We start from the raw sequence: 26,008 nt of genomic DNA, 5'->3' as shown, positions 1-26,008 counted from the left end.
ACGCTTCCAAAATAAATACATGAAAATTGAATCGAATTAACTCTAACTTGTCGACTTTTTTGTCAATATCCATTTTTCAAATAAGGGTTCGTAAAACCAGCATTCAATTCCCGTCTATCGATGCATTTTGTTATGCAATGCGACCTTTCGCCGACTATTATAGGTAGTTTTGTAATGCACTGGCTAAATAGGTAACGGGAGGCTCTATCCCCCGCCTTCGCCCTCCACAGTTTCCTACTGCCTACGTGCGGCCGGTCATGCTTGCGTCGGGAAATTCGAAGAAAAATCTGCAGCCCACTCTACAGCCTCGTCAAAATGCTGTAAAAACAGTAAACTGAGTCACGGATGTTCCTCGCCTATAAAAGTCACGTCGCGCTGCATTTTGTCTAAATTTACGTATATTTTATTCGTCATACTCATTCCATTATTTTGCATTTTGATTACATCACATTCCTATCGACATTAACGCTTAAAATACTGTTTAAAAATCCCCCTAGAGACGGTTCTGTAACGCCGTGTTACGTTAAGCAAAATATGACATGTTTTAAAATATATGTGGATATATAAAAACACAAATTTACCATTTTGTGATTATTAACCACGAACTTAGCTGCAGATCACAGCAATACAACGGGCCGTAGGTACTTGTGTTGAGAATTGCGAGCGCAAACCGAAACCGTCTATTACACGTTTGTTGTTAAACTGAAAACCAAACGAAAATTTGAAACGCTTTTGTTCTATGCAATAAAGCTTGAGAGCTTCTCTAGAAAATTATTACTCTGAGCAAATTTAACACATTCTATAATAAAATATTATACACGGTTTAATAATTATTTTCCATAATTTGTAAAATAATCATATAATTTAAGCCTGTTATAGCAAAATAGACTTGATTATTTTTTTACAAAAGGATAATATCAAGTCTTGTATTTTAATGTAAACTCGTGTACATGTAACATCACAGCAAGAGTTAAATGAATATTATTGGTGGCAATTGCGGTGGTCTCCGATTGGCGCGTATCGGTGCCGACCTCCAACTTGTAAGGGAAAATGTATTTTTATATCCGCACCTAATTACAATGGTACACCAATAATAGCAATTATTATGGATAACTTATATAGCGCCATATATGTTACCTCGAGGGCGCTTTACTAATTTTATTTCTATGAATATTTTTTTTTTTAAAACTCGCATTGTGTTCGTCATTCGCAATAATAATTGCGTCATTTGGGATCAGTTTTATACTCTTGAGTTATTTTAAGCCATTAAAACAAGTTGCGGGATAATCGCATTTAAAGCTTTTTTTATTTTATTTATTTAAAGACAGTCGGCATAATGCATTCTGTAAGTATAGCCTCGATATATTTAAAATATTTTTGAATATAGGTACAGCGCACTAAATTTAGTGAACACGCATTTGCGGTCGCAGGCCCTATGGCATGGAATGCTCTCCCAGCAGAGGTGCGAGGCTGTGAAAGTGAAGCGATGTTTCGGAAAAAACTTAAAACCCACTTGTTCTCTAAATCATTTGAATAAATCCGTAGCATGTGACAACAAAATAAATTATTTTAATTAAATTACAAATTTAAAAGAATCACTATGTAAAGCGCCCTTGAGGTATTTTGTTACGAAAATGGCGCTATATAAGTTATCCATAATAATATGTTGATTTCAAATTTTATGCTATGCCTAGAATAACAATTACTCTTGTAAGGCTTTAAAAAAATATTTCATAAATTGTGGAAGAAATAATGCGTTAAAAGAATAAAAAAGCTTTAAATGCGATTATCCCGCAACTTGTTTTAATGACTTTATGCATTCTGTCAGTAAAACTTCGATATACACATTTGTATTCACTCGTTTACTTGATCTAGCATAAAAAAGTAACGTAGTATTTCGGATTTTAAAAAATGTCTAAAATTATATCAGAAAAACCCAGTAATTTCTAATTCAAAGTAATTATCAGTAACGGAAGAACCGGCCGACTTCTGGAAAGTTTTATTTAAATACGGTATTTTAGATTTTTACCGTGCGTAGACAACACGATAGATATTCTATGAACATCTCTATGACTTTCGAAATAATCAAATATACAAATTAAATACTATTTTTACAACTTATTAAGCTAAACTGTACTCAAAACACTAACCCAATCATTGCCACCCCAAATAATTACGAAAATCATATTAATTTATAAATTTAGTATAATGATTATGGGTTATAAAAAAATAATAATCGAAAGTATATAAATCACATTTATTCAAATTAATAGGTAATGTTTTTTAAAATTATTTGAAAAAATCAAATTAAAGAAAAAAGCATTTTACAGTTGTTAAAAATAAGTCAGTGATCGAGGTACAGAACACACACATTGAAAAATAATAAAGAAATAGAAAGGATTGAATTATTTAAAATTAATTTCAAAATATATGTTCTTCAGAAATTTTGATATTAAATTGTAATGTTAATTAAAGTTTATATTAGTTCTTAAGATATTATGAACTAACTTAATAAAGCATACATATTTCAAGTAATTGGGAAAAAACATGAATAAAAAAAATGGAAAATAAAGTCAGGGATCCGAGAACAAAACACACTTTTATAGAGTTTTAAATATTTTTTAAAAGAATGTCATTAGTAAATACCAAAACAAAAAACACACATGTACAGTGACATATTATTCATACAGTTTATAAAATAAACATTATTTTAAAAACGAGCATAAAAATACAAATATATAGTAAATTGTTAAAAAAGGAGAGTTAGGAAGTAAAATAAACCAGTTAATTAAGGGCCTTACTTATAAACCCGATATAAAGTTGCGCCTAGGCATAGAGTGGAAGAATAAGGATTGTTTTCCCATCCTTATTTTTCCACTATGCCTAGGCGTAACTTTATACCAAGTTTATATGCAAGGCCCTGGATCCGGCACACATTATAATAAATTATTATTCCATCAAATGTACATTCTGATGCATTTGTTTACGTGGTTTGGCACAAAAAACAGTTTGGCCATTTTGCAAATAGCAAAATCAATAAGTAATCAAATGCACTAAAAATTAACAACCGAAATTTTTATTTCATTTCACTTTTACAAACACCCCCACAGTAAGAAAATTAATACAAAATTAATTCAAGTACAAATTCATATAAATACAATAAAGTTGAAATTTATTGCAACAGAGGGGGAAAACATTATTAAGAAGGGAATATGGAAGACTAGGCATTATGACCTGTCATTGGCTGGTTTAAGTGGCCACTTAACACTCTGTGTAACATTCACCATTTTGCCCATGTTTAAACATCCACATTTCCTCAACTCTTCCATGTGTTGGTGAAGTGAAAGAGCTGAAACCTTTATCATGTGATACCTTCTCAATAATGTTTTCTCTCTCTGTTGCAATAAATTTCAATATTAATGACTCCCTAGGGAGGAAATCCAGCCAGTCTGCAAGCATTTGGACATACTCAAACATTGTTACAAAAAAGTTGGCAACGATTTTATGGATAGGTACATTTCTGTGAACATACAATTATTCCAAATAATAAAATATGTTCGAAGTTACTTTCGAATATAGTTCGCATAATTAACCCTGCTAATTTTGCACTCAATAGTGATTGGCTTGGTTGAGGTGCCGACCAAATTCTAAGAAAAAGTTCATGTTAAATAAAACTTTCCCATTAACTAAATAGGTTGCAGATAATTATAGTTGCAATTAGTCTTTAATTTAAATGTATTTCTATGAGCAAACTAGAATTATGAAAAAAAGACATACTTATAGTGATATATTTACCACCAGCAATGGAAAAAACCACATTGCTATAAACTGGTTTAGTTATTTGTGTACAGATGTGACGTGTCGAGTTATTTTATTCTAATTTTTAATTTCGTGTGATTTATTTTCAAATGTCGAAAATTAGAGAAACGCGTTATATTTCATTGTATATAAAATTCTGATAAATAAAATAAAGAACACGGAGCATTTTTAAAAAATATTTAGAGGTTTTATGTGGCAGTTTGATGATGCTTGTCACCAGGTGAGAAAAAAGAAATGACAAGTACACCACAAAAACCAGATCAACTGAGAAAAATTCTTCTTTTTTTTTTTCTTAAATAAACCCGCGACGCCGGTTTTGCAATTAGCCCTATAAGCAACTGCAACACCGCTTATCTGTCTCCATTATAATATTTATGTATGTATAGTAATATTACAATAGAGAACATTTTGAAGATCACTTAAATCCGCCAATGACAAGTCATAAGCACTAAATGACGGGACTTTCATATTTTATTCTCAAAAATGTTTTGTAAATGTTCTTCGTAAAATCTCGATAACTCCCTTGGGTGTAAAATCCTGTCTCGAAATATTTGACCATACTTAAAACATTGTGGGCAATAAAAAAAAAGTTTTAAGCCTATGCAATATTTCTTAATGTCTATAAATATGTAGAACTCTTGATTTTCCAAATAAAATAAAATAAGATGAATCAATGTTTTTTTTAAATCTTGAAGTTATTTTTTTAGGCAATGGTGGCGTGCTACCCGGGCTCTGGCAGCCATTATGTGAAGCACGTAAAAAACCCTAGCAAAGATGGTCGCCTTATAACTGCTATCTATTACCTGAATCAGGACTGGGAAACCTCCAACGGTGGCCTACTCAGGTAAATCCATTCCACGTCAATAAACATACTACAACTATCTTAATCTTGTTATTTTTGATTTTATCATTAAAACTTTTTTTTCAAATTTTTAAACCATTTATCAGTTTACTCAATAGTGTATAAGAGGTGATAATGCAGATATCAGATCTTTTGTTTTGCTAAAAGAAATTCTCAAAAATTATGGTTTATTAATTAAGAAAAAATAGCTTTTATGATTTACCCAACTATTTCGATTTTGGGGGCCATTTTCTATTTGAAAATAGGAATCGAGTTGTGGTAGATTAGGGTTTGAAAATTTAATTCACGAGACTGCAACATTAGTCACGGGACCACAACCCAGTTTATGTTTGAATTGTATTTTCATGCACAAATACACCAACTTACAAATCATGTTACAACTGATAAACAGTGTCTGGTAAATAAAAGAAAGGTGAATTTTGAAAGAAAAAAAGATTTTTATATCGAAGGAAAAATTTAACATCTGCTATCCCACTATGAAGATACGGAAATTTTTCTGTATGATTATAATCCTCTAATTACGCACATATATTACGCAATTTCTTCTGTGACCACAGAAGAAATTGCTATTGATAAAATCGCATTTTCATCAGAAATTCTTTCAGCAGATATACGGAAGATGGTACTACTATTTTATTGAAAAGCAATATGTAAATAATATATTTAAAATTACACGTATTTACAAATTCATGCACTCATTGTTGCTTTCTAGGCTTTGCCCATGTGCCTTATAATAACAAGAAGAAAAAATACATAGTGCAAAAATATATAATTCTCAGTTTAAAAAGTTGGATGCTGGCAATGCTAATTAGAAAAGGATTCATAAAAGAAATTCAGTGTCTTTTATCCTCCAATCAAAGTTGTACAACTTTCCTAGAATTTTTCGATAGTTGGTGTGAGAAAATTTCAAACAAATGCAAAGGATTATTGAATATTTCCAGAGATTTAAATATAAACATGGATTCGGTAGTAGTAATTATTTTGATCTGGTCACAAACGTAGCAGATATACCAAAAATATTGGATCACAAAATATGTATTTGTGTCTGATTGTATTAAAAGAGAGAAATTATACATAAATAAAAAAGATACAAGAAACATTAATCCTGCTTAGAACTACAAAAACTGAAGTGGTCTTACGAAACAATCAAAGACTCTTTGCGAAAAAGCAAATAATTGTAAAATTGCAACTGCCTATTACAACGAATTGCCTATAGCTACAATTATGTCAAACTTAAAATATCTGCAATTTAGCCTATACTTTAAATTAATAGAATTTAATTGTGCAGTTTTTTTTGTTAAACTAAGTGCAAAATAACAAAAGTGATTTTTTTTTTCTAACAGACAAATGTTAACTAAAATTTATTTTGTGTTTATCACAAAAAACTGATTCAAATTTGTGCAGTCCTGACAAATATGTCTAATACAATAGCAAGCTGAAAAAGTTGAGCAAATATTTCTATATCAAAAATTAAAATCAAAATCAACAAATGTCGGAGACAATGAAGAGTAATGAATTTATTAGTTCACAGTATGTATGATGAAATCATTAGAAGATTGGATAAAACTCTCATTGAAAATAATCAAATGGCCACTGACTGAAATAAAGGGACTAAAAATTGAAGACGAACAGAAACAAGTTATCAAGAATATAGAAATTCGTCCGACAGATACATAAGTGTGAGCAATAGAAAATTTCCTAGAAATAGCAGGTGTCCCGCAAAAAAATGCATATCTTTAGTACAAACATGAGAGTCACGATGTTTAAAACCATGATAAGTTATATAAAACAGCGATGATTAAAACAAAATTACCTAAAAATACACATTATTAGTATATATTTTATAACCAACTAGAATTGATACAATAGTAACATCTCTGTCCTGTGAAATATCATCATTTAACAATAACTTTTAATATTCTCATAAAAAATATACTTAGTATCAACAAAGATTTTGAAGCAATTACTCATTTATATTCAAAGTTTAACGAAACATACATTTAAATAAAGTAATCCTCAATGAATGTTGGATAAATAAAAAATATATGGAATTGAAAATACGGAAAGTACACAAAATTTTAATCAATTCATTGGCAAGATAAAATAACATTTTTTTAAGAAAAACTCTTGTGAAAATTGAGATGGAAACCATTGTGCGATGATTAAATACTGTGAAATCGATTCTGGGTTTAATGGATACTGCAGTAGTTGAAACATTAATAGAAATCATTAACAACTCTTTGAGAACGCGATTTTTTCCAGAAAAATGGAAAATATCTGTAATTTCCATTTTCCAGAAAAATGGAACATATCTGTAATTTAACCGATACCAAAGATTTTGACGACTTTAGACCTATAAATTGTCTTCCCAAATATTAACAAATTTTCGAAATGTTGGTAAAGGAATAAAGTTATAGAAAATAAGAATATCTTATAAATGAACAATCAGGGTTCATAAATAAATATTCATGCGAAACTGCAGTAAATCTGATAATAGATTAACGGAAAATGACAGAAGACAAAAAGGACTAATAGTTGTGGTATTTTTAGACTTAAGGGCTTTTGAGACTTATTCTCATTGTTAAAAATATATCTTTATTAATAACTATTTTTTATTTCAAAATATTTCCTGATGGATGGCAAGAACAGGTAGCAGATATAAAACCTATATTTGATAGGGTATTATTTTTCTGGTCATATCGAAGGAATCCTCATGAGGTCCAACCAGCCTTTAGCACTAGGTAATTTGATTATTTTATTTTAATCCAATTCCATTGATTTTTAGATTATTCTTTTGGAAAATCAATTATTTTACTGCTGTATATAAAAATACTAAGGGAAAATGTTTATTGCTAGTTCCGTAAAAATAACCAGTGAATAACCAATACATTAAACTTTTATAGATATTGAGGAAAATTAAAATACATCCATCAAGTTGCATAAAAAAATCCATAGAAGATTAAATATAAGTGCTTCTTTTTATTTATTTCTGTAATAAATAGTATTAATTATTAAAATTCCTACTAGTCATTTTTACTATCTTAAGATTGAGAACTATTAGAACTAGAACTGTCCAATATAACAATATTCAGTTTTAGTAATAATAAATTTTTATTATTATTTGCCAACTACGCTTTTCTCAAAAATACAGTTTTATACACGTCTAGAATATGGAAATAACTCCTGCAAAATAATATTTTTTACATTTCTTCTAATCATTCTTTCCAACACCTATTTGTAAGATTCTTTTTCGACTTTTCAAACTTTTATTTAGCACTTATGACTATATTTAACATATTGGTTTATTTAATGTTTGCAGGTTTATGGTATTATGATTCCAACGAGTTTATGGAACACCGGAGAAGATACCCGAGTAAGTGACTGACATTCTTTAGTTATTAAAATATTTCAATAAAGTTTTACATCCTAAATGTTATCGCACAGAAAGTCTAGTTTATAAGTATTTGATGAATATTCAAATATATATGAATCAAAACAATAAAGCTTAACTGGTTAAATATAATATAATCCATGTTAAATATTTAAAAAGTATATTTTAAAAATATGATTTTCGGCTACTTCCCTTTCTTAAGAATCTTTAGATCATTTATATTTTTTTTAAAAATAAATGTAAATATTATTGCTTTTTGTAATCAATGTGTTTTTCTGTTAATAGATCAAATTCACCCAGAATTGCGTGAGCTAGGAAGTGGGAATCGAATGTATTTCAACAGAGTATGAAGATAGCGAAGTGAAACAGTTCTTAGTTACAACTACAAATAGGAAATCCTAACACCTCAAGAACTGTGAATCTAAGCTCTGCTCTGTGTATAAATATATAGCGATTCCTTACCTTGCGCGCGCTATTCTACTGTGCTGGCCTCTCTCTATCTGGACAAGCTCTAGAAATTCGCAAACATCCATATTTTAACTCTGTCTATTTTAAATTATAAAAAATTCTAAGCAATCTGTAAATAGATACATTATTTGAAAATAAAGCTAAATACAAAACTGACTTGCTATTACACGTGAATCTAAGGCAGGCTTCGTTTGATCATTAAAAATGGTTTCTTTTTCCTTTTTTGAGAAAAATCGAAAGTAAAAGTAACAATTTTAAAAACAGATTTTTTTTAATGAAAACAAAAAAACACTTTCAAAACAACTATGTATTGATTTTGAACTATTAGTAGTAATCAAACAACCCGGCCTAAGTGATTTATAAATTAGATGATTATTGTAAGCTCGTAACTTTTTATATAAATATGTATCTTATTATAAAACATACAGTCATCATAGGAGTGATGTATAAACAATTATGTTGATGTTTAAAATTAAAATTTTAACATCAATATTCCTATCAGTCAAACCAAATATGTAATGTTTTACAATTTTCAGTTGGTATAAAACAATTATTGTCATCACATAAATAAGGACGTCAAGTTTGAAGTTCAAAATTTACTTCCTTTTTAAGTTGATATTACATTACACTAAATGGTTAGCTATTTTCTTTTTCCATATTTTTTTGGAAAAAGGGGGATTATAAAACTATTAGCAAATACCAAAATTAAATAAATGCGACCGGGTGAACATTACCACCTAGTTTTTACCTCATAGATATACTGTGTATGTTTTCACATAGCAAATGTATTCTCAATCAGGTTCCTTTATCTTCAATTGTTATATAATATTATGGTTGATCTATGTCTTATTTTATTAATCATTATGCTTTATGTAAAATGAATATCCTAATGATAACTGTCGATTGGCAGAATTACTATTTTTTATGTTATTTGAAATGTACAGTAATGACTGAACACAATACTACTTTAAATAGATAGTAGAAAATAGTTGTTTTTGAAGAGCAGTTTTAAAGATTTGGTCAATTCATCAAAGTTGAATATAACTATTAATACATATTATGTATAGTTAGATAGCTTTTTACTATTCTAAGCACAATGTATTTCTTGTAAAAAAATGTTATTTATGAAATAATCATTTTTGTTTTCTTTAAATGTAACTTATATAATTCATTAATTTGATGAAATATTAAGTGTAAATCAGTCCATTATCAGTATACGAACTTATAGAAACAGTAATGATTGTGCCAGGGAAACATGAACTGAAATTATTTATAGTTTTAATATTTAACTAATGATTGTAATACAATTACTTTTCATCGTCAATAAACTATGTACATACTTAATTATTCAAACATTAAATTAGATAAATATTATCATGTCATATGGTGTAACCAAATGTGATTTAATATGCATGAATATTTGTAAATACGTATATAATTAGACTAACAAGATATTGTTGGGTTAAGTGTGAAAAAGTAATTAAATGAAAATCATAGATACATAAGATCTATAAGACCTAAAAAAAATGTGAATATATAAAGTGAATTTACGATAATAAAGTTTTTTAAGTTTAATATTTTTTCATCTTTAAATAAAAAATACTTGGGGTATTTTATCGACTCATCCCCCCAAACTCATGTAAATCGCCCGTATTTTATTTTATTTTTATCTGGATACCCTAAATCTTATTTGATATCATCATGAACAATGGATTTTTAAAAATAAGATGGTCTTCATTTAACACATTTTTAAAAATCTTACAAAAACTCCTAATCTTAAAAAATCTGCGATTGGTGTACCAATGCAGTGCCCTATACACCACTGGGTGCGGAAAGGGAATTATGATAAAAAACTCTTGTATTCAACATTTTCATTCATAATTTTAATAATTTACAAGATTCACTGTTCAAAAAACACAGTTTTATCGGGTTGGTATGGAAATCGCATCATTCCATTTCATTTTTATCAGTTTTTAAGAATAAGATTTGGGGGGAGGAGATATCTAACTAGTTTATTCTCCCTACCCCTAGTTTGACCTTATTAATTTAACAATATACAGCAATAAATAAGCGCGTTTATTGCATTGTGAAAATGGGCATTTAACAAAAATTGTTAAATGAAAAAAGTAAATATTATGATCTTACCTTGATTCTAACAATGCAATAAAAAATTAAAAAAACAATTAAAACAAATGAAATATTCACTTTGTTTACGCCACTCAATTATTAAATTATATCAACTGGACAAGTTGATGAAAACTGTAAATGAAATTGATATTTTATATTGTCTATTTTTATGTTTCAACAATGACATTAAACTTTTAATGATTCAACAAAACGGCACTTTTAAAAGTTTGATTTAAAAAAAATCGAATGTTTATAGTTAATTTGTTCACTGCTGACACCGCGCACGGCGCGCTGATAGTTACATGCCCGAGGTGCCTGACAATGCACCTGGCATGCTTTGCACCTAGTGCTATTTGAATTTATATAAAATTGGTACGCTCTGTGGTTTTGAGTAATTTCTAGACTCAGCATACGATCATAAAAGGGTAGCTTATGGTTGTCCAATACTACCAAGTTATTATACAAATTTATTCACTTTAAATAAGTCAAAATTCTCAGCGTGACATAAACAATTAAGAATTTGAATTAGCTTTAATTTAAAACTTGTTAAATAACAATAAATTGTTATTTAAAACACATATTAACAGTGGAGTATTTAAAATGTCCTAAATTACAGAAAATTAAACAAAGGTAATACAAAAATCAATCCTCTGGAATCTGCGAGTCCTCAAATGTTCTAGTTGCTGGCATATACACCTTGAAGGAATATTCTGTTCTAGGAAATGAGCCCTGGAAAATAATAACAATAATAGCTAATTAAAAATTATATACATATTGTTAAACAAATATGAAGTATTTATTTTCTTCACCTATTGCACAAATTATTGAGAAATAAAAAGCGTAAAAAATTGCCATATATAACCTTTTGCAACCGCATGAAACGCTATCAACCCGGAAACTATGGTCACTCTATAACTTCTATAATCCAAGCTACCTACACTAAGTTGAGATTTGTAACAATACGTTCGTATTTAAAATATCATTTTTTTTATAAAAAGTCTAAAACAATTCACTGTGTAAAAAAAAATTATATATATCACCCAGTTTTCCCAATAAGGAATACATTGTTAATTTGATTATAAAATGTATTCGTGTGAAGTATTAAATAAATAAATAAATTAATATGAGTGTGAGTTTGCCTTTTAACAAATATTTGTTCATAGCTAGTGAGAATAAATCAGAAGCTTTAGTAGAGTAAACAATCTAAATTTTTAATAAAACTTCCACCAGTTGCAAAGGTATACTTGGCTATGTCAGGGATGCAGTTGACCAAAGAGAAAATTGAACTCACCGGATTGACAAAGTGGCAGTTCTGATGCAATCTTGTGAAGGGCTGGAAGTGATCGGCTATTACCACAACATCGGGCATTGGGTACAGGCTGAGGGCATCCGCGTGTTGCCAGAACACGGGCTGTATACCCAACGGGAGAGGTGTCAGTGTGCACTGGCTTAGGAGTGTCTTGGTTAGCTGTGAAATGTAATCATTGAACACATACGCCTACATTTTCTTTAGCAAGAAAAACAAAATCATCCAATTATTCATCATCATATCCCTATCTGCATCCAGTGGTGCATAGGGCTCTGCATTGGCACTCAAATCGCAGCATATCTAGATCATTTTTATTACATGGAAACTTAGTTGATTAGTCTTATTCGGGCGCCAGTCCAGAGACAATGAAATATTGCAGAATGTATATGAATTATTGCAAAGGAAGGATTCCAGGAATCAAACCACGGCCCGTATTACAATGGGAAGTTAACATTTTTCTTCAATTTTATCTACGAAGTAAAATTAAGTTTTCTGCATGAAAAATTAAGTATGTATACAATTTTTTTTCTAAACATGTTCAATTGCAGATTACCGACCAAGATACTTAATTTTTTTTTACATAAATATAATTTTACTTTATACTGTCTCGATATATACCGATGAAGATAGCGTTTGCCCTGGGAGGCGAGACTTGTTACCCTTAATTTTCAAATCCTAAGCACAATCTGTCTAAAAATATATAAAAGTGATTTGTATGATTTATAATGAGTCCAATTTTTGTGTGACAATACTTACTCAAAATACAGTATCTTAATTTGATATTGACTTACGTGATCGGGAATGTCTCCAGACTCCGGGAAGTGGACAGAGTTCCGACACATCTTGGTGACGAGGTCGTGGCGGAGGACCAGCAGTTCTTGGGAGCAGTATTGGATGCGACACGGGTTGCTGGCCAGTACTATGTTCGATCCCAATCGGGAAGTTATCTCCTCTGTCACATAATGGGGAAGGGGCGGCCTGTAGTGATAATTTAATTATACATATTATTGTCTAAACTGATGTCACTATTAGATTTGCTAGCCATCTTCAACAGATAATTTTACCCAGTGAGATAGATAACGAGTACACTTAATTAATTTTCATGTCAAACTAATTAGTGGTATTATTTTTCATACCGAATTCCAAAAGAATTTTAAAATGCATAATCTTCTGTAGCGAAACATCGTGCCTCACGCAAAATGACGTTTTTTTCAATTGAAATTTTAGTGATAATAAAAATAATTTTAGACTCTCAAAATAAATAAAAAGCCCTTAGTCTTGATTATTTTTTAAAAAAAGGAGGCGCAGGGTATCAAAATTTTATACCTTAGTAAAGGTGAACAAAAATACAAAACTCAGTATTCATAGATAAATTTTGATAAATAATTTTAAATTTTAGCTTTATTTTCACAGGAAATACTACAATACTCGGTTTGCGGGAACTTTATACTGTATTGATGGTAACAATTATCATAACAAAATAATAAATGTACATTTTTAAAAACCGTATACAAAATAAAAAACAGCTCATCTTATTTTCTCGCATACAAACATACAACAGCGGACCGCTAGGATGTATGTGACTGACACATTCTTTCTCTCTCCAATCACGCTGTCCTTATCTGCTTATTTATGAGGAAGCTACACTATGATTGTTCATATTTGTAAATGGAGGTTGTTATTGCTTTTATTACCCTGACGAGAAGGACAAAAGTGGAATGATCAGTAAAGACATAATTAAGGTTCTAAAACCCTTAACGTCGAATAGACAAGGAGAATTATTTTTTGTGAAAGATCTCTCCACGGCGGAATTAACTTTAGATTTACCTAAATATATCTTTTTTATTAACTGAGTCAAATTAAATTTATTCTTATAATAGATAAACAAGAATAGGTATTAAATAAAAATTTTAACAGATTTTATACTTCATTCATTGGATTTTGTAATGTTCATCTATTGGATTTAACTGTTCAATCACTGAGACATATGGGGTTTTCATTTAATTTTATAAATTTAAAAATATTTATTGGTATAGTTTGATATTTCTTAATTCATTCAATTTCTTGGTAGTACTATGATTGTTATACACAATTGTGTGCCGAGTAATGTTTTTTTTTATTTGACTCTGCGCTTATTCGTTCATTTACTGGGCCAGTTACCCAATTTCATAATATTTGGAGTTGCCGTTTTATACCTCTCAAATGCAGATATCTCGTTCAAGGTCAAGTTTTGGACAAATAATGGATGCTAAGGGAAAAAATCTGTACAATGATTAGTGTAGTAATTACACCGAACATACGTATTGAATACACCCTTTTTACTAGGTTGTCAAAATTTATCAGTTGTTTCCGAAACGTTACAGTAATAATAATATCTCTTTTCAACTAACGGTGTTAAAATGGAGTAAAAAGCATTCATTCTCTCATTTTTTATGTAACATTTTGTTTCGCGAATACCGATTATACGCACACATCCGAAAGTTTAAAATTTAAATTATTTTATAAATTGAAATAACAGATTTTTAAAACGACTGCGTCTACAAAAACTGGTTTGCGGTTAGAATTTTTTTTAAAACTGATTTTATATAAATCGTTTTCATAAATACAAAGATTTGTACAACTTTAATTTGTGTAGGCAAACAACGTTTCGTTTAACCATAGGACATGACACTTTCCAAATGTTATAAAAAAATATTTTGTCATAAAAGAATTTTTTCTAGTCAAAAGGAAGTGGATATTTGTGGGAAAAGGAATGACAAGGAACAAAAAGCTTAATTAGGTAAATTGTATTGTAAAAATCAACATTGTTGCTTGCACGATTACTACTCAATGCATCATTTTTACTCTTCTGCCGCCAGATCTCACCAACGTAACCAACACACTCATAAACTGGGCATGCGATAGGGGAAAAGGCTCGGCTGTGTGCGTAGGTAGGGTGAACTCTGGCACATCTGCATAACGCAAATATTTTTTTAGAAAAATATTTTAAGTAAATAATATCACGTTTGGGCTAATACTGTGTAAGTATTATTATTCTCATGAAGTTGGATCTCAACAATTGTAAATTAAATATAGTACTGTAAATAAATCAATATTATTTACAGCATTTCTACCATTTTTTTTTCAAATGTCCAGTGTTTAAATGGTCACTAAAACAGTAGCCTCACCTAGGCAGTATATTAGGGGCACCAGGATCGGCAGCTGAGGGCACCAGCACCACTTTGCAGGAAGCCAGGAGATGAGGGAAATGGCCGAGGAGCTCGGCCAGGCTCCGGAAGGCTGTGCGGAGGCGGTCAGCCTGTTCGTGCCCATAAGGCTGCGAGAGGAACTCTCCGCACAGGACCATGGCTACGGGAGGGAAGTCATTGTAGCCGGAGAATAGTGACCTCAGTTTAGACATAACCTGCAATATTTTAAATTTATGAATAAGAAACCTCAAATAATATATTGTGTAATTCACAAATTAGCAGAAATCTTATATTCTACCTCTTCTTCGAAAAGTAAGTTCGAAGTAAAAGTGTTAAAACCCCTAGAGATTAATCAGGTTTAATTTTTTCACTTACTAGGCAACGACCTATAAGCTAAAGCTACTACATATCTACTTCCGGCCTTATTAGGTCGCTCCAACGTTGACTATAATCCTGGAGTATGCATCTCTGTTCTGGACAGTACAGAATACTTCCTCCACTTTATCTATTCCCGTGTATTTGTGAATATTGCGAAGCCGGTATATCTGCCTTCGGCCCACACCGGGTTGACACTCTATTTTACTCTTTTATGATCAGATGCAACAACTCGTATTTTTCAACTCTAAGTACATGACCTAAGTAGGACACCTTCCGGACTATGACTTTAAATTATCATAATCTATGCAACTGTAACATACCTTCAAATCATCGAGCCAAACATCTGACAGGAAAACAATCATAGCGTCTTCGTTTTCTCTCTCTATCTGTTTAAGGTTTTCAGAGTTCTTCAGTAGCACTTTGGATAGCCCTCCAAATGTATTGTTGTTCCCATAGTAGATTCTAGAAAAGAGAAATTGTTTTATAAAATGATACAGAAAAATGAAGGTAATCAATTTGCAAAAGTTCTTTTTCACTGGTGGTATTTTCATTTTATTCTAAAAAAAAGCCATCATCCATTGGTAAACCAAATGCAGTATATTTCAATTTGATATGGTGAATTCATTTAATTTAAAAGGCTTTATCTCAACTCGATTTCCTTTCACATGATTTTTAACCTGGGAGTAGCCACCATGTTGAAAGTGCTGGTTTAGAATTATGGTTCTATTTCACACACAGAATTGTATTCTTAATCTGCCCAGACACAGAAAAAAAAATGTATACTTTTGGGACACCATATACTTTTCTTTTAGACCTTAAACTGGCTGACCTACAGGTGTACCCCATAGAAAATATGTCTGGCAATACAAAATTTAAATACATACTAGTTGAGGGTATTATAAGGATAATTTTCTGAACATACTGAGTGGTGGATCTGGGTTCAGCAGGAGGCATCACCAGCCCCATGACATAGAGAACTTTATCTTCGTAATAGCCTTCGGCCAGTACAAAACAATTCTCTGTAAATAGGCCAGAGTGGAACCTGAAAAAAGACATTTGTTAATAAATATTTCGTGGTCACTTAAACCAGTAAATGAGAGTCATACTGATATTTGAAGGTCTTGATAAACTCTTTAGAGCGTAGTTTCTCAGCCTTTTTTACATTGCACCTCCCTTAATTAGAAATTTTATACGCTCATATTTCATCTTTCCATTTTCTGATTATAAATATACATATTAGATTATTAGCAAGGTATCCAAAATAAAAAATATTATTGGATACAGTTCTACTTTTGTTTAAGATATAAAATATTAGCAGAATTGAATCGGATATTTTTTTTGGATACCTTACCAATAATATACAATGGAATTTTACCAAATAACTGCACTGAATTCACAATCATAAATGCAAAAGCGTGTTTGTCTGTTTGTGTTTCCTTCACGTCGCAACGGAGCGACCGATTGATGCGATTTTTTTGCATAGAGATAGCCGGAAAGACGAGAAGTTAAATAGGCTACTTATTTTTTATCCCGAAATGAAAAAATAACAATGAAAAAATAATTAAATACAGCAACAATGATTTTAAATTAATTCTTTAAATTTCTATAATTGACATGCTTTATCTATGGTTAGTTTGGTTTGCTTTCCGTAGTAGCATTTTGGATTTGTGAACAGAATAACGATGCTATGTTGCCATAGACTAACGGACTGTGGTATTCTTTTTCATAGCAATAGCGGGAGGATCAGCAATCGATACAAGCTATTTTCTATTCCAAAAAAATATATCATTCCATCGGAAAAATTCTTATTGCTAAACGGCAAAATTCATTAATTATATAACTTATTTCTCCCTAATACACGCGAGCGAAGCCGCAGGTAAAAGCAAGTAAATAATATATAAGAGATTAATATGCTACCTTTTTTTGACCAGCTGGTTAATTCTAGGTTTGGTTTTTGCCAAGGCTACTGTTAAGTCGCTATCGAAGACATGATCATTTCCTAGTTTTCATAAGCACCAAATCCAAAAATTTTATCACACGCAAGTACGTCGACGAAAACAGAATAGGTATTCGTAACGCAAGTGTCATAATTTTTGGATTAAAGAAAATGAACATGAATAATACAAGGTATATAAGATATAAATCAATTACATATTTTTAGAATAATAATGTTTGTGAAAGCAAATTATTCTATCAAATCCCAAAAGGAACACTCCCACACTACCAGAAGTCAAACTAGAGGATGGGTCATGGGGTCTACCACAAACTCTGAATTCGGGCAAAGAAATTTCAGGTTTCTGGGCCCCAAAATATTCAATAGGTTACCCAAAAGTTGCAAAACCATGACCCGAATTCAATTAAATAAATTTGTAAAAAAATGGTTACTGGATTTAGGTAGAGAAAAATCGGAAAATTTACTCAAAAACATTCTTAGATAATAAATGGTATAAATTAATATTGTATAACTGAATAGTTAATTAACTAGTAGGTAGTAATATTATTGTTTATTTTGCATAAAAATGTCTGCCCTAAAACAGGTTGTACCTAGTTAGGCAGACTAGACATGATCCAGAGAAATCTATTACCTAACTGTATATGTAGTAGATAAAGTAATTGTTATTTTTGTTAATAAACCATGATTATTATTATTATTATTATATGGGTGCTGGTTTTTCTTTCACAAAATATCACCCCCCTTACAATCCCTCTACACCCGCTCAGTTGTGAAGTCCTTCTCTAGAGGGTCGAACCCATTATTGTCTACAGGGTTTAGGTGTACACGTGTACGCAGTCAAAATGTTGTGCCAATATTCTTAAAGAATCGAGGAAATTCAACTTAATGTATACTTTATAAACCAACCTAGTGGAAGAAAGATCCAATGAAACAGATCCTGTGGGATCCTCCAGATAGTAAACGCCTTCAGTTAATTGAGTAAGTAATCCTAAAAGAATAGATAAATTGGTTGTAATATTACAAGGTAATTTATTTAGTTATTGGAATTTTCCAAAGATTCATTTTACAGTTACAATATGGTAAGTAAAAAAAATATATGAATAAAGGTTTTGTGAAGTCAATGTGAAAGTTGATAATGGATAAAATTTAGCAATTTAATAGTACGTACAGTCATTTTTTTTGTACGATCACTCAATTGAAAAATATGCAGAGTTAATCTTATGTAAAATAAACTAAGATTAAAAAAAAACATTAAAATAACTAATAAATCTTGAACAGAGGAGTTGATTGGAGGCGATTGCCGGTTGACTTATAATTTAGGGAAGAGAATGAAATACATACGAGGGTAGGCTGAAAACTGAAGCGGAAGTATGAAGATGTGTTCTGTTTTTTAACTGCTGAAAAAGTGACTCCTACTGAGATTATCGTCATTTAAAGGCTGTTTATAGTGATGATGCTGGAGATAGGTTTACTTTAAATCAATGGGTAGTAAAATTTTGTGGTTGCGAACCTGGAAAAGCCATAATTGTTGATGAAACACGGAGCAGCCGTCGGATCACTTCCACAGATGATAAACATCGCAAACTCGTCGACGATTTGATTTAAAATGACCGGCGAATCTCTCAAAAGCGTATGGCACAAACCATATTGGAATGTCCAAAGAACGTGTCGGCTTCAATGAAAAAACCTATTAAACGTTGGCGTTGGGAGAAATGTGTTAGGCTTAATGAAAAATAAACATATGATTTTGAAACTTAAGAATCATATTTTTTGCCCAATCTTGTTATTTGTTTTTGTTTGTGTTCTACAAGCATGCGAGCTTTACTTTTCAGCCTACCGTCATAGTCAGAAACTCCTCATAGTTAAAAATTAACATAAAATATCCACGGCAAATTTTGTTAACAGCCAGACCAGTGACGACTGCTTTTACTGGTAAAAAGACAAACTTAAATAAATTGAAATTATAATAATAGGCTACAGCATACTTACCGTACAAAAGGTAAGAACCATTTTATTTTGAAGTTTACTAGATAAAGAACTATGTTAAAATGAGAAATAAAAGACGTTAAAGTTATTATTTTACAATAAATTGTTTTTAAAAGGCTGTTCTAAATAAAATTTATCATTTCAGAGGATTATTTATCTGTAAAAGTAACAAAACAAGACGGTACCTAGAACGATAACTTCATTGATGCGACTGGATGAGCTCAGTAAAGATTCCACCATTCTAAGGTTGAATACTTTATCTTGTTTAATTCCCGGTAATGTTTCCGGGGCAAAAAGTTTATTCCTTACGGTCCTTTGCCATATCAAAGTGTATCTGAAAAGTTGGAAATCCATATTTATTGTGTATGCAGATAATTGGTAGAATTCCATATTAAGATTTGGTAAGGTATCCAAAATAAAACTATTTTAAGCTAGTGTAATTAGTAAAATTTTGAATGAATAAAAAAAAGCAGATTTTCAGAAGGAACAATAAACTTTATAGTTTGATAGCAAAAAAATTCATATATTTTTTTAAATTGTCAAATTGTATCAGTAATCTTGGGGGGTTCAAATATGAATCTAAATCACATATTGGCAGAGATGCTTAGTAGTAAGAGAAATAAAAAAGTAAAAAATAAATTCGAAGTTTTGAGATACACTGCATTATAATGTAATAAAAAATATGCAACATATTATAAACCATATTTTCATACATAAAAACACAATACAAACATTTGATGCATATATGGGATATATGGGATGTATTCGGTGATTAGATACCATTTATAAAATCATCATCATCACTCCCCTTTCCGCGCCCAGTGGTGCATAGGCCACTGCATTGTTAAACTAAATGCAGCGTATTTCAATCAACTGTTACTGAAGGTAAGATGACTGGTCGAAAGCTTCAGGTGCCAGTCCAGGAATAATGGAATATTGCAGTTTAAACAACCGTTAAAATCAATATTTTACGTCCACCCTGCCAGGAATCAAACCTAGGACCTCAAGAATGGTAGGCGAACGCGTCAATCACTACACACGAGGCGGACCTCCTCCACTCGACTTCCTTATTCGGGATTTTTACGTGAGAGTATTCGTCGAGTCGAAAACGCTCGTCAAGGGTTCTGGTTCTATTTCACAAAGAACTGTATTTTTTATCTGCCTGGACACGGAAAAGGGGCAGGCAAAAAAGGTCCTTGAACTTTTTACTTTAAAAAAAACCAAGACTTATTTTAAGAAAATGTATGCGTAAAACATAACTAAAAAAAAATATTGCTCATTGGTTAGGAGCCAGTTTGAATACACTTCCAAGTTGGTTTTCTACATACATTTATTCACTTTTATAATGAGCTTCTTCTCGGACATATCGAACAAAAATATTGTCAACAGTAAAAACATCATTTCAAAATAAGAACCCCAATAATAAAATGCAAATCGGGGACTACCTTAATACCAATGCTCCTGGGCATCGGATAGGTTTATGATACTATGTAAGTGTCTGAGTAGGTACCTATTTGGTGTTTTCGCCGACAGCATTGACGAAGTATCACACATATGGTAGAAATTGAGTGTAAATATTTTGTCAACTTAGTAAGCACAGGCTTGGAAATTCATTACAATTTACAACTTTTTTTGTAGTTTATGAATGACATCCTTGTTTCCGGGGTTTTTACAATGTTTTTTTTAAATGTTCTATGGTCAATGCATAATAAACATTACAAGTGGGTGATGTCAGATAAGTTGAAAGTTAAAACTTAACCCTTGAATTGTAAACATGACTACTAACAAGCGGAAGTGTTTTAATTTTCGAAAAAGTGGCAATTGTTTATACAAATAGAACGTAGCGCCAAATATGTTGAAGTATGAAAAAAGATTTCTCAATCGTTATCACATTGTCAACGTTGTGAAAAAATACGAATGTTTATTTATCCAAATTTGAAATTTAGAAACTGGTATGTTTGTAAGCATTTATTACAATTTTCAATAGTGACAATATGCAATGGCGATTGGATTTAAAAAACCTTTCTCTGGTATAACGAGTAATGCTTATAACGAGCAAATTCAGTTGGTCCCGTCTTCCTCGTAATAACCAAGTTCGACTGTATATTAGATTATCAGCGCTATGATTTTTTTAAGTTTCTGAAATAACTGACGTCATAAAGTGACGTCAGAGAATCTTCTATGTCAGTTCTTCCAATTGGTTTGTTTACGGTAAGCAAACTGGATATCCTTTACAGCTCTCGTATCATTGGTTGGTTCATATGAACCAGTGACGTTGTTCAAAGTAGGGCGTTTTTATTAAAATATGTTTTTTTTTGTACATTTTCCAGAAACTTGGCTTTACAATTTAATGCTCTAATTTTTACCGCGCGCAAGAAAACATTTTTTGTATCCAATTTTCCGTAAAGCTGAAGTTCCTCATTCTCATTAGAATAGAAGAATGATTTCTTATCTAGTGTTTTTATATAAAATTGTAAAGAATCTTATCGATGTTCCTGATTTGGTCAAATGTGTCTACGATTAGAGATATTGGATTGCTGTCCATTAAAGAAATTAGTTATTGTATTGGCATTTTTCAACACAAAAAATAAATTCTCAACTGATTTTGAGTTTTGTTGACTAATAGTAGTAGTTCTTATATCTTTCATATTTATATTTTTGTAATTCCTTTATAGTTTATAAGTTAAAGTTCCTATAGCGTACATTCAAGAACTGTTACATATAAGTTATATATATAAATAACAACGAACAAAAAAGCGCTAAAAAACAACAAATTTACTCATTAAATTTATGCCTTTTATTTTATTGTGTATTTTATTCAACATTTATTTTAATGAACTCGTAAGGTTTAAAAATAAAAAATGTCTAATGAGGAACTTCAGCCCTATGGGAAATTGGATACAATAAATGTTTTCTTGCGCGCGGTAAAAATTGGAGCATTAAATTGTACTGCAAAGTTTCCTGAGAATGTACGAAAAAATAATAAAAAAACATTTTAATCAAAACTGACTACTTCGAATGACGTCACTGGTTCATATGAATCAACCTATCATATGAGAGCTATGGATGAATTGTATGAGAATAAGCGTAAACGAACCTCTGACGTCACACGCGGATTTATTTCAGAAATGCAAAACTTTAAAAAATCGTAGCGCTGATAATACGATACATAAAAATTGAAAAAAAAGTTTATTTGGCGTCTTTTAAAAAATAAAAAAACAAAAATAAACCACTGAACTTCCTCATTTTGGGCGTTTTGAAGTGAATTCTAACTTATTTGAATAAGTTTTGGTTTCAGCCAAAACTAGAACAGAAGTAAAATTCGGTTTCAGCTGAAAATTATGTTTCTGTCAGTCACTGATGTAAAAGCCATTTGGGCATTAATAAATAAACACAGAAGGAGGATAATATTTAAAACAAAATAATTAAAACCTTTCTATTAAATGCTGGGCTTTCCATTTTGGATCGGGATAGAGATTAATTTTTAAAGAATTCTCTTCATCTTTGGAAAATTTCTTTCTTTCCTCAATATATTTAAACTTTGGTATATCAAACACATTGATCACATTGAAAATGGACTCTGTTTCATCTCGACCAGAAGTACTGCATTCCTTGAATTATAAAAAGACAAATTAAACACAAAATGGAAATGCCATTGGAAATGCATTGGAAATGCATTCCACTCTCCGCACCCAGTGATACATAGGGCACTGAATCAGTAAATCAAATACAGTGCATTTCAGTCATTAGTTACATGAAGGTAAGGAGATTAGTCTTACGCTTTAGGTGCCAGTACAGAACAATGAAATATTGCATTTTAAAGAATGCTTCACAGTATTTTGAGTATGTCCAAATGTTTGTAGACAAGACTGGATTTCACTCCCAAGGATGCTACTATTAAGCTTTAAATTTTTAACTTAATAGCAGCTCCCTAAGGAATGAAATCCAGCCTTATCTGCAAATATTTGGACATACTCAAAATATTGCTGATTCAACTAACTGACATAAAAATAAGCATATTTTTAAAAAGTATTTTCACGAATCGTTTAGTAAATGAAATAATTCAGCCAGATAAAACTCACATCAATAAATGTTTCAGCTCTTTTACTTTACAAAAGCCAACAAATGGAAGATAGGCAGAATGGTGAATGTTACAGTCTGTAATGTGGTCACCAGCCAAAGACAGGTAAATGTTTTTTTTTTCTACACTGTATTATTAAAAGTTATATTTATGGATGTTCTTAATATGAAATTTACCACAATAACATTTAGTTATGGTTGTGATTTTTTAAGCTTAAAAATTTATATACTTTGGTTTTAAGGAGAGTTTACCTTAAAACCTAATTCGAAATGATTTTAAAGTTACTATTATTAAAACTTATATTTATGGATGTTCTTAATATAAAATTGACCACAATAACATTTTGTTATTGTTGTAATTTTTCAAGAAAAAAATATATACTGTGGTTTCAAGGAAAGTTTACCTTAAAAGCCAATTCAAAATAGATTTTAAAGTTACTATTATTAAAACTTATATTTATGGAAGTTCTTAATATAAAATTTACCACAATAACATTTTGATTATGTTGTAATTTTGCAAGTTTAAAAAATTGTACACTGTGGTTTTAAGGAAATTTTACCTTAAAAGCTGATTCAAAATGAGATTTTTAAGTTACTGTTATTCAAACTTATATTTATGGATGTTCTTAATATAAAATTTACCACAATAACATTTTGATAATGTTGTAATTTTGAAAGCCTAAACAAATATATACTGTGGTTTTAAGGAAAGTTTACCTTAAAAGCTAATTTAAAATGAGATTTTAAAGTTATTATTATTAAAACTTATATTTACGGATGTTCTTAATATAAAAGTTACCACAATAACATTTTGATAATGTTGTAATTTTGAAAGCCTAAACAAATATATACTGTGGTTTTAAGGAAAGTTTACCTTAAAAGCTAATTTAAAATGAGATTTTAAAGTTATTATTATTAAAACTTATATTTACGGATGTTCTTAATATAAAAGTTACCACAATAACATTTTGATAATGTTGTAATTTTGAAAGCCTAAACAAATATATACTGTGGTTTTAAGGAAAGTTTACCTTAAAAGCTAATTTGAAATGAGATTTTAAAGTTATTATTATTAAAACTTATATTTACGGATGTTCTTAATATAAAAGTTACCACAATAACATTTTGATAATGTTGTAATTTTTTAAGCTTAAAAAATTATATACTATGGTTTTAAGGAAAGTTTACCTTAAAAGCTAATTCAAAATGAGATTTGAAAGTAACTATTATTAAAACTTAAGTTTATGGATGTTCTTAATATAAAATTTACCACAATAACATTTTGATATTGTTGTAATTTTTCAAGCTTAAAAATTTATATACTGTGGTCTTAAGGAAAGTATACCTTGAAACATAGAATTAAGAATAGTCTAATTCTATGCCTTGAAAGCTAATTCAACATAAAGTTACTATTATTATAAGTTATATTTATGGATGTACGTGTCGTAATTTTTTAAGCTTAAAAATGAAATTAATCAATGGTTTTAAGGAGAACTTACCTTAAAAGCTAATTCAACGTGAGATTTTTCAATAACGGGCTGCAGTAATCCTTGATTTTGAATATGATTTATAATCTTATCAATCCATTTATTTCTTTCCTCCTGTGTACAACTTGCCAAGTGCTCTGATAAAAACATACTGGATTCCCTACAAATAAAATTATGCACATTAGAACTTGTAAAAACAGTTATTTTCAATGATTTGTTTCACTGGCGTATAAAATGCATTAGTTTGTTAAAAAAATATAACATACCTACGAACGGTAAATCCATTTAATTTAAATGACATTGTGATTTCTTGTCTAACTTTTGGAATATCCATGATTGCTTATTTGATTCACGGATTATTAAATCTAAAACAAGACAGCCAGCTACAATTTAAAAATGTTACTCATTATGAACAATTTAAAAACCATAAAATAACTTAAGACGAGAAACGAGGACCTAAGACGTCAAAATTATATTCTGCACTATTTTATTTCTGTCGATTCCCGCCAATATAAGGAGTGTACAAAACAATTGTATGCATAATCTTCACATGAATAATAACGTCGTTAGTTTAACGGGGTAAAAGAAATGCACAATAATTAGTAACTCTTTTTATTTTTACAAGACTCTTCTAAAAACACACCTTGTCAGTGCTAAATATCCTCATGTTTTCTCATCAAATGAAACCATAATATAATAAATTATTTAAAAATGAAGCCCCATACATTTTCAACGCACAGTATTTTTTTCACAAAACGAACAAAAAAATGTAACAGTTTAAAAACATTAAAATTCTATGCGAACCACATGTTTGAAAATCAATAGATGCACGGATAACATATTTTTATTTTTTCGTTCATCCTCTTATTAGAATTTTGTGCAAATAAATTCAATATAAAAGTACTTATTTGGGATTTCAGAGTTCAAGGTCAAAAGTTTGGTTGGTAAAACGGATTACT

The 26,008-nt window shown here is 30.3% G+C and overlaps 1 protein-coding gene and 1 long non-coding RNA gene across 2 annotated transcripts; one reads left to right on the top strand and one right to left on the bottom strand.

Moving 5' to 3' along the window:
* The first annotated feature begins 2,332 nt into the window (after positions 1–2,332).
* On the top strand, positions 2,333–10,115 carry LOC148283929 (uncharacterized). The gene is made up of 3 exons (XR_015825470.1): positions 2,333–7,422; positions 8,001–8,054; positions 8,358–10,115. It is a non-coding gene; the product is annotated as an uncharacterized LOC148283929 (long non-coding RNA).
* A 78-nt stretch (positions 10,116–10,193) lies between these two features.
* On the bottom strand, positions 10,194–25,534 carry PolE2 (DNA polymerase epsilon subunit 2). Its single transcript, XM_088242975.1, has 11 exons — positions 25,316–25,534; positions 25,062–25,209; positions 22,915–23,093; positions 19,668–19,816; positions 18,403–18,484; positions 16,465–16,584; positions 15,863–16,004; positions 15,144–15,379; positions 12,768–12,954; positions 11,959–12,135; positions 10,194–11,396 (listed from the first exon to the last, which is right to left on the bottom strand). The coding sequence occupies exons 1-11, from the start codon at positions 25,381–25,383 to the stop codon at positions 11,310–11,312; spliced, it is 1,575 nt and encodes a 524-aa protein (XP_088099101.1). The 5' UTR covers positions 25,384–25,534; the 3' UTR covers positions 10,194–11,309.
* Between the last annotated feature and the right edge of the window lie 474 nt (positions 25,535–26,008).

Source organism: Micrasema longulum, unplaced genomic scaffold (assembly GCF_059751315.1).
Source record: "Micrasema longulum isolate JH-2025_06_02 unplaced genomic scaffold, ASM5975131v1 h1tg000178l, whole genome shotgun sequence".
NCBI classification, from domain to species: domain Eukaryota; kingdom Metazoa; phylum Arthropoda; class Insecta; order Trichoptera; family Brachycentridae; genus Micrasema; species Micrasema longulum.
The sequence above is the reverse complement of the archived record's forward strand: the minus strand, read 5'-3'. Positions and strand labels throughout refer to the sequence as shown.

Excerpts from the sequence above, each read along its gene's own strand:
- PolE2 (XM_088242975.1), bottom strand. The coding sequence starts at position 25,383 with ATGGATATTCCAAAAGTTAGACAAGAAATCACAATGTCATTTAAATTA. Across the intron at positions 19,817-22,914 it reads GCCCAGCATTTAATAGAAAG|ATACACTTTGATATGGCAAA; the intron begins GTTTTAATTATT and ends CCAACTTTTCAG. Across the intron at positions 11,397-11,958 it reads ACTGCCACTTTGTCAATCCG|GGCTCATTTCCTAGAACAGA; the intron begins GTGAGTTCAATT and ends ATTATTTTCCAG.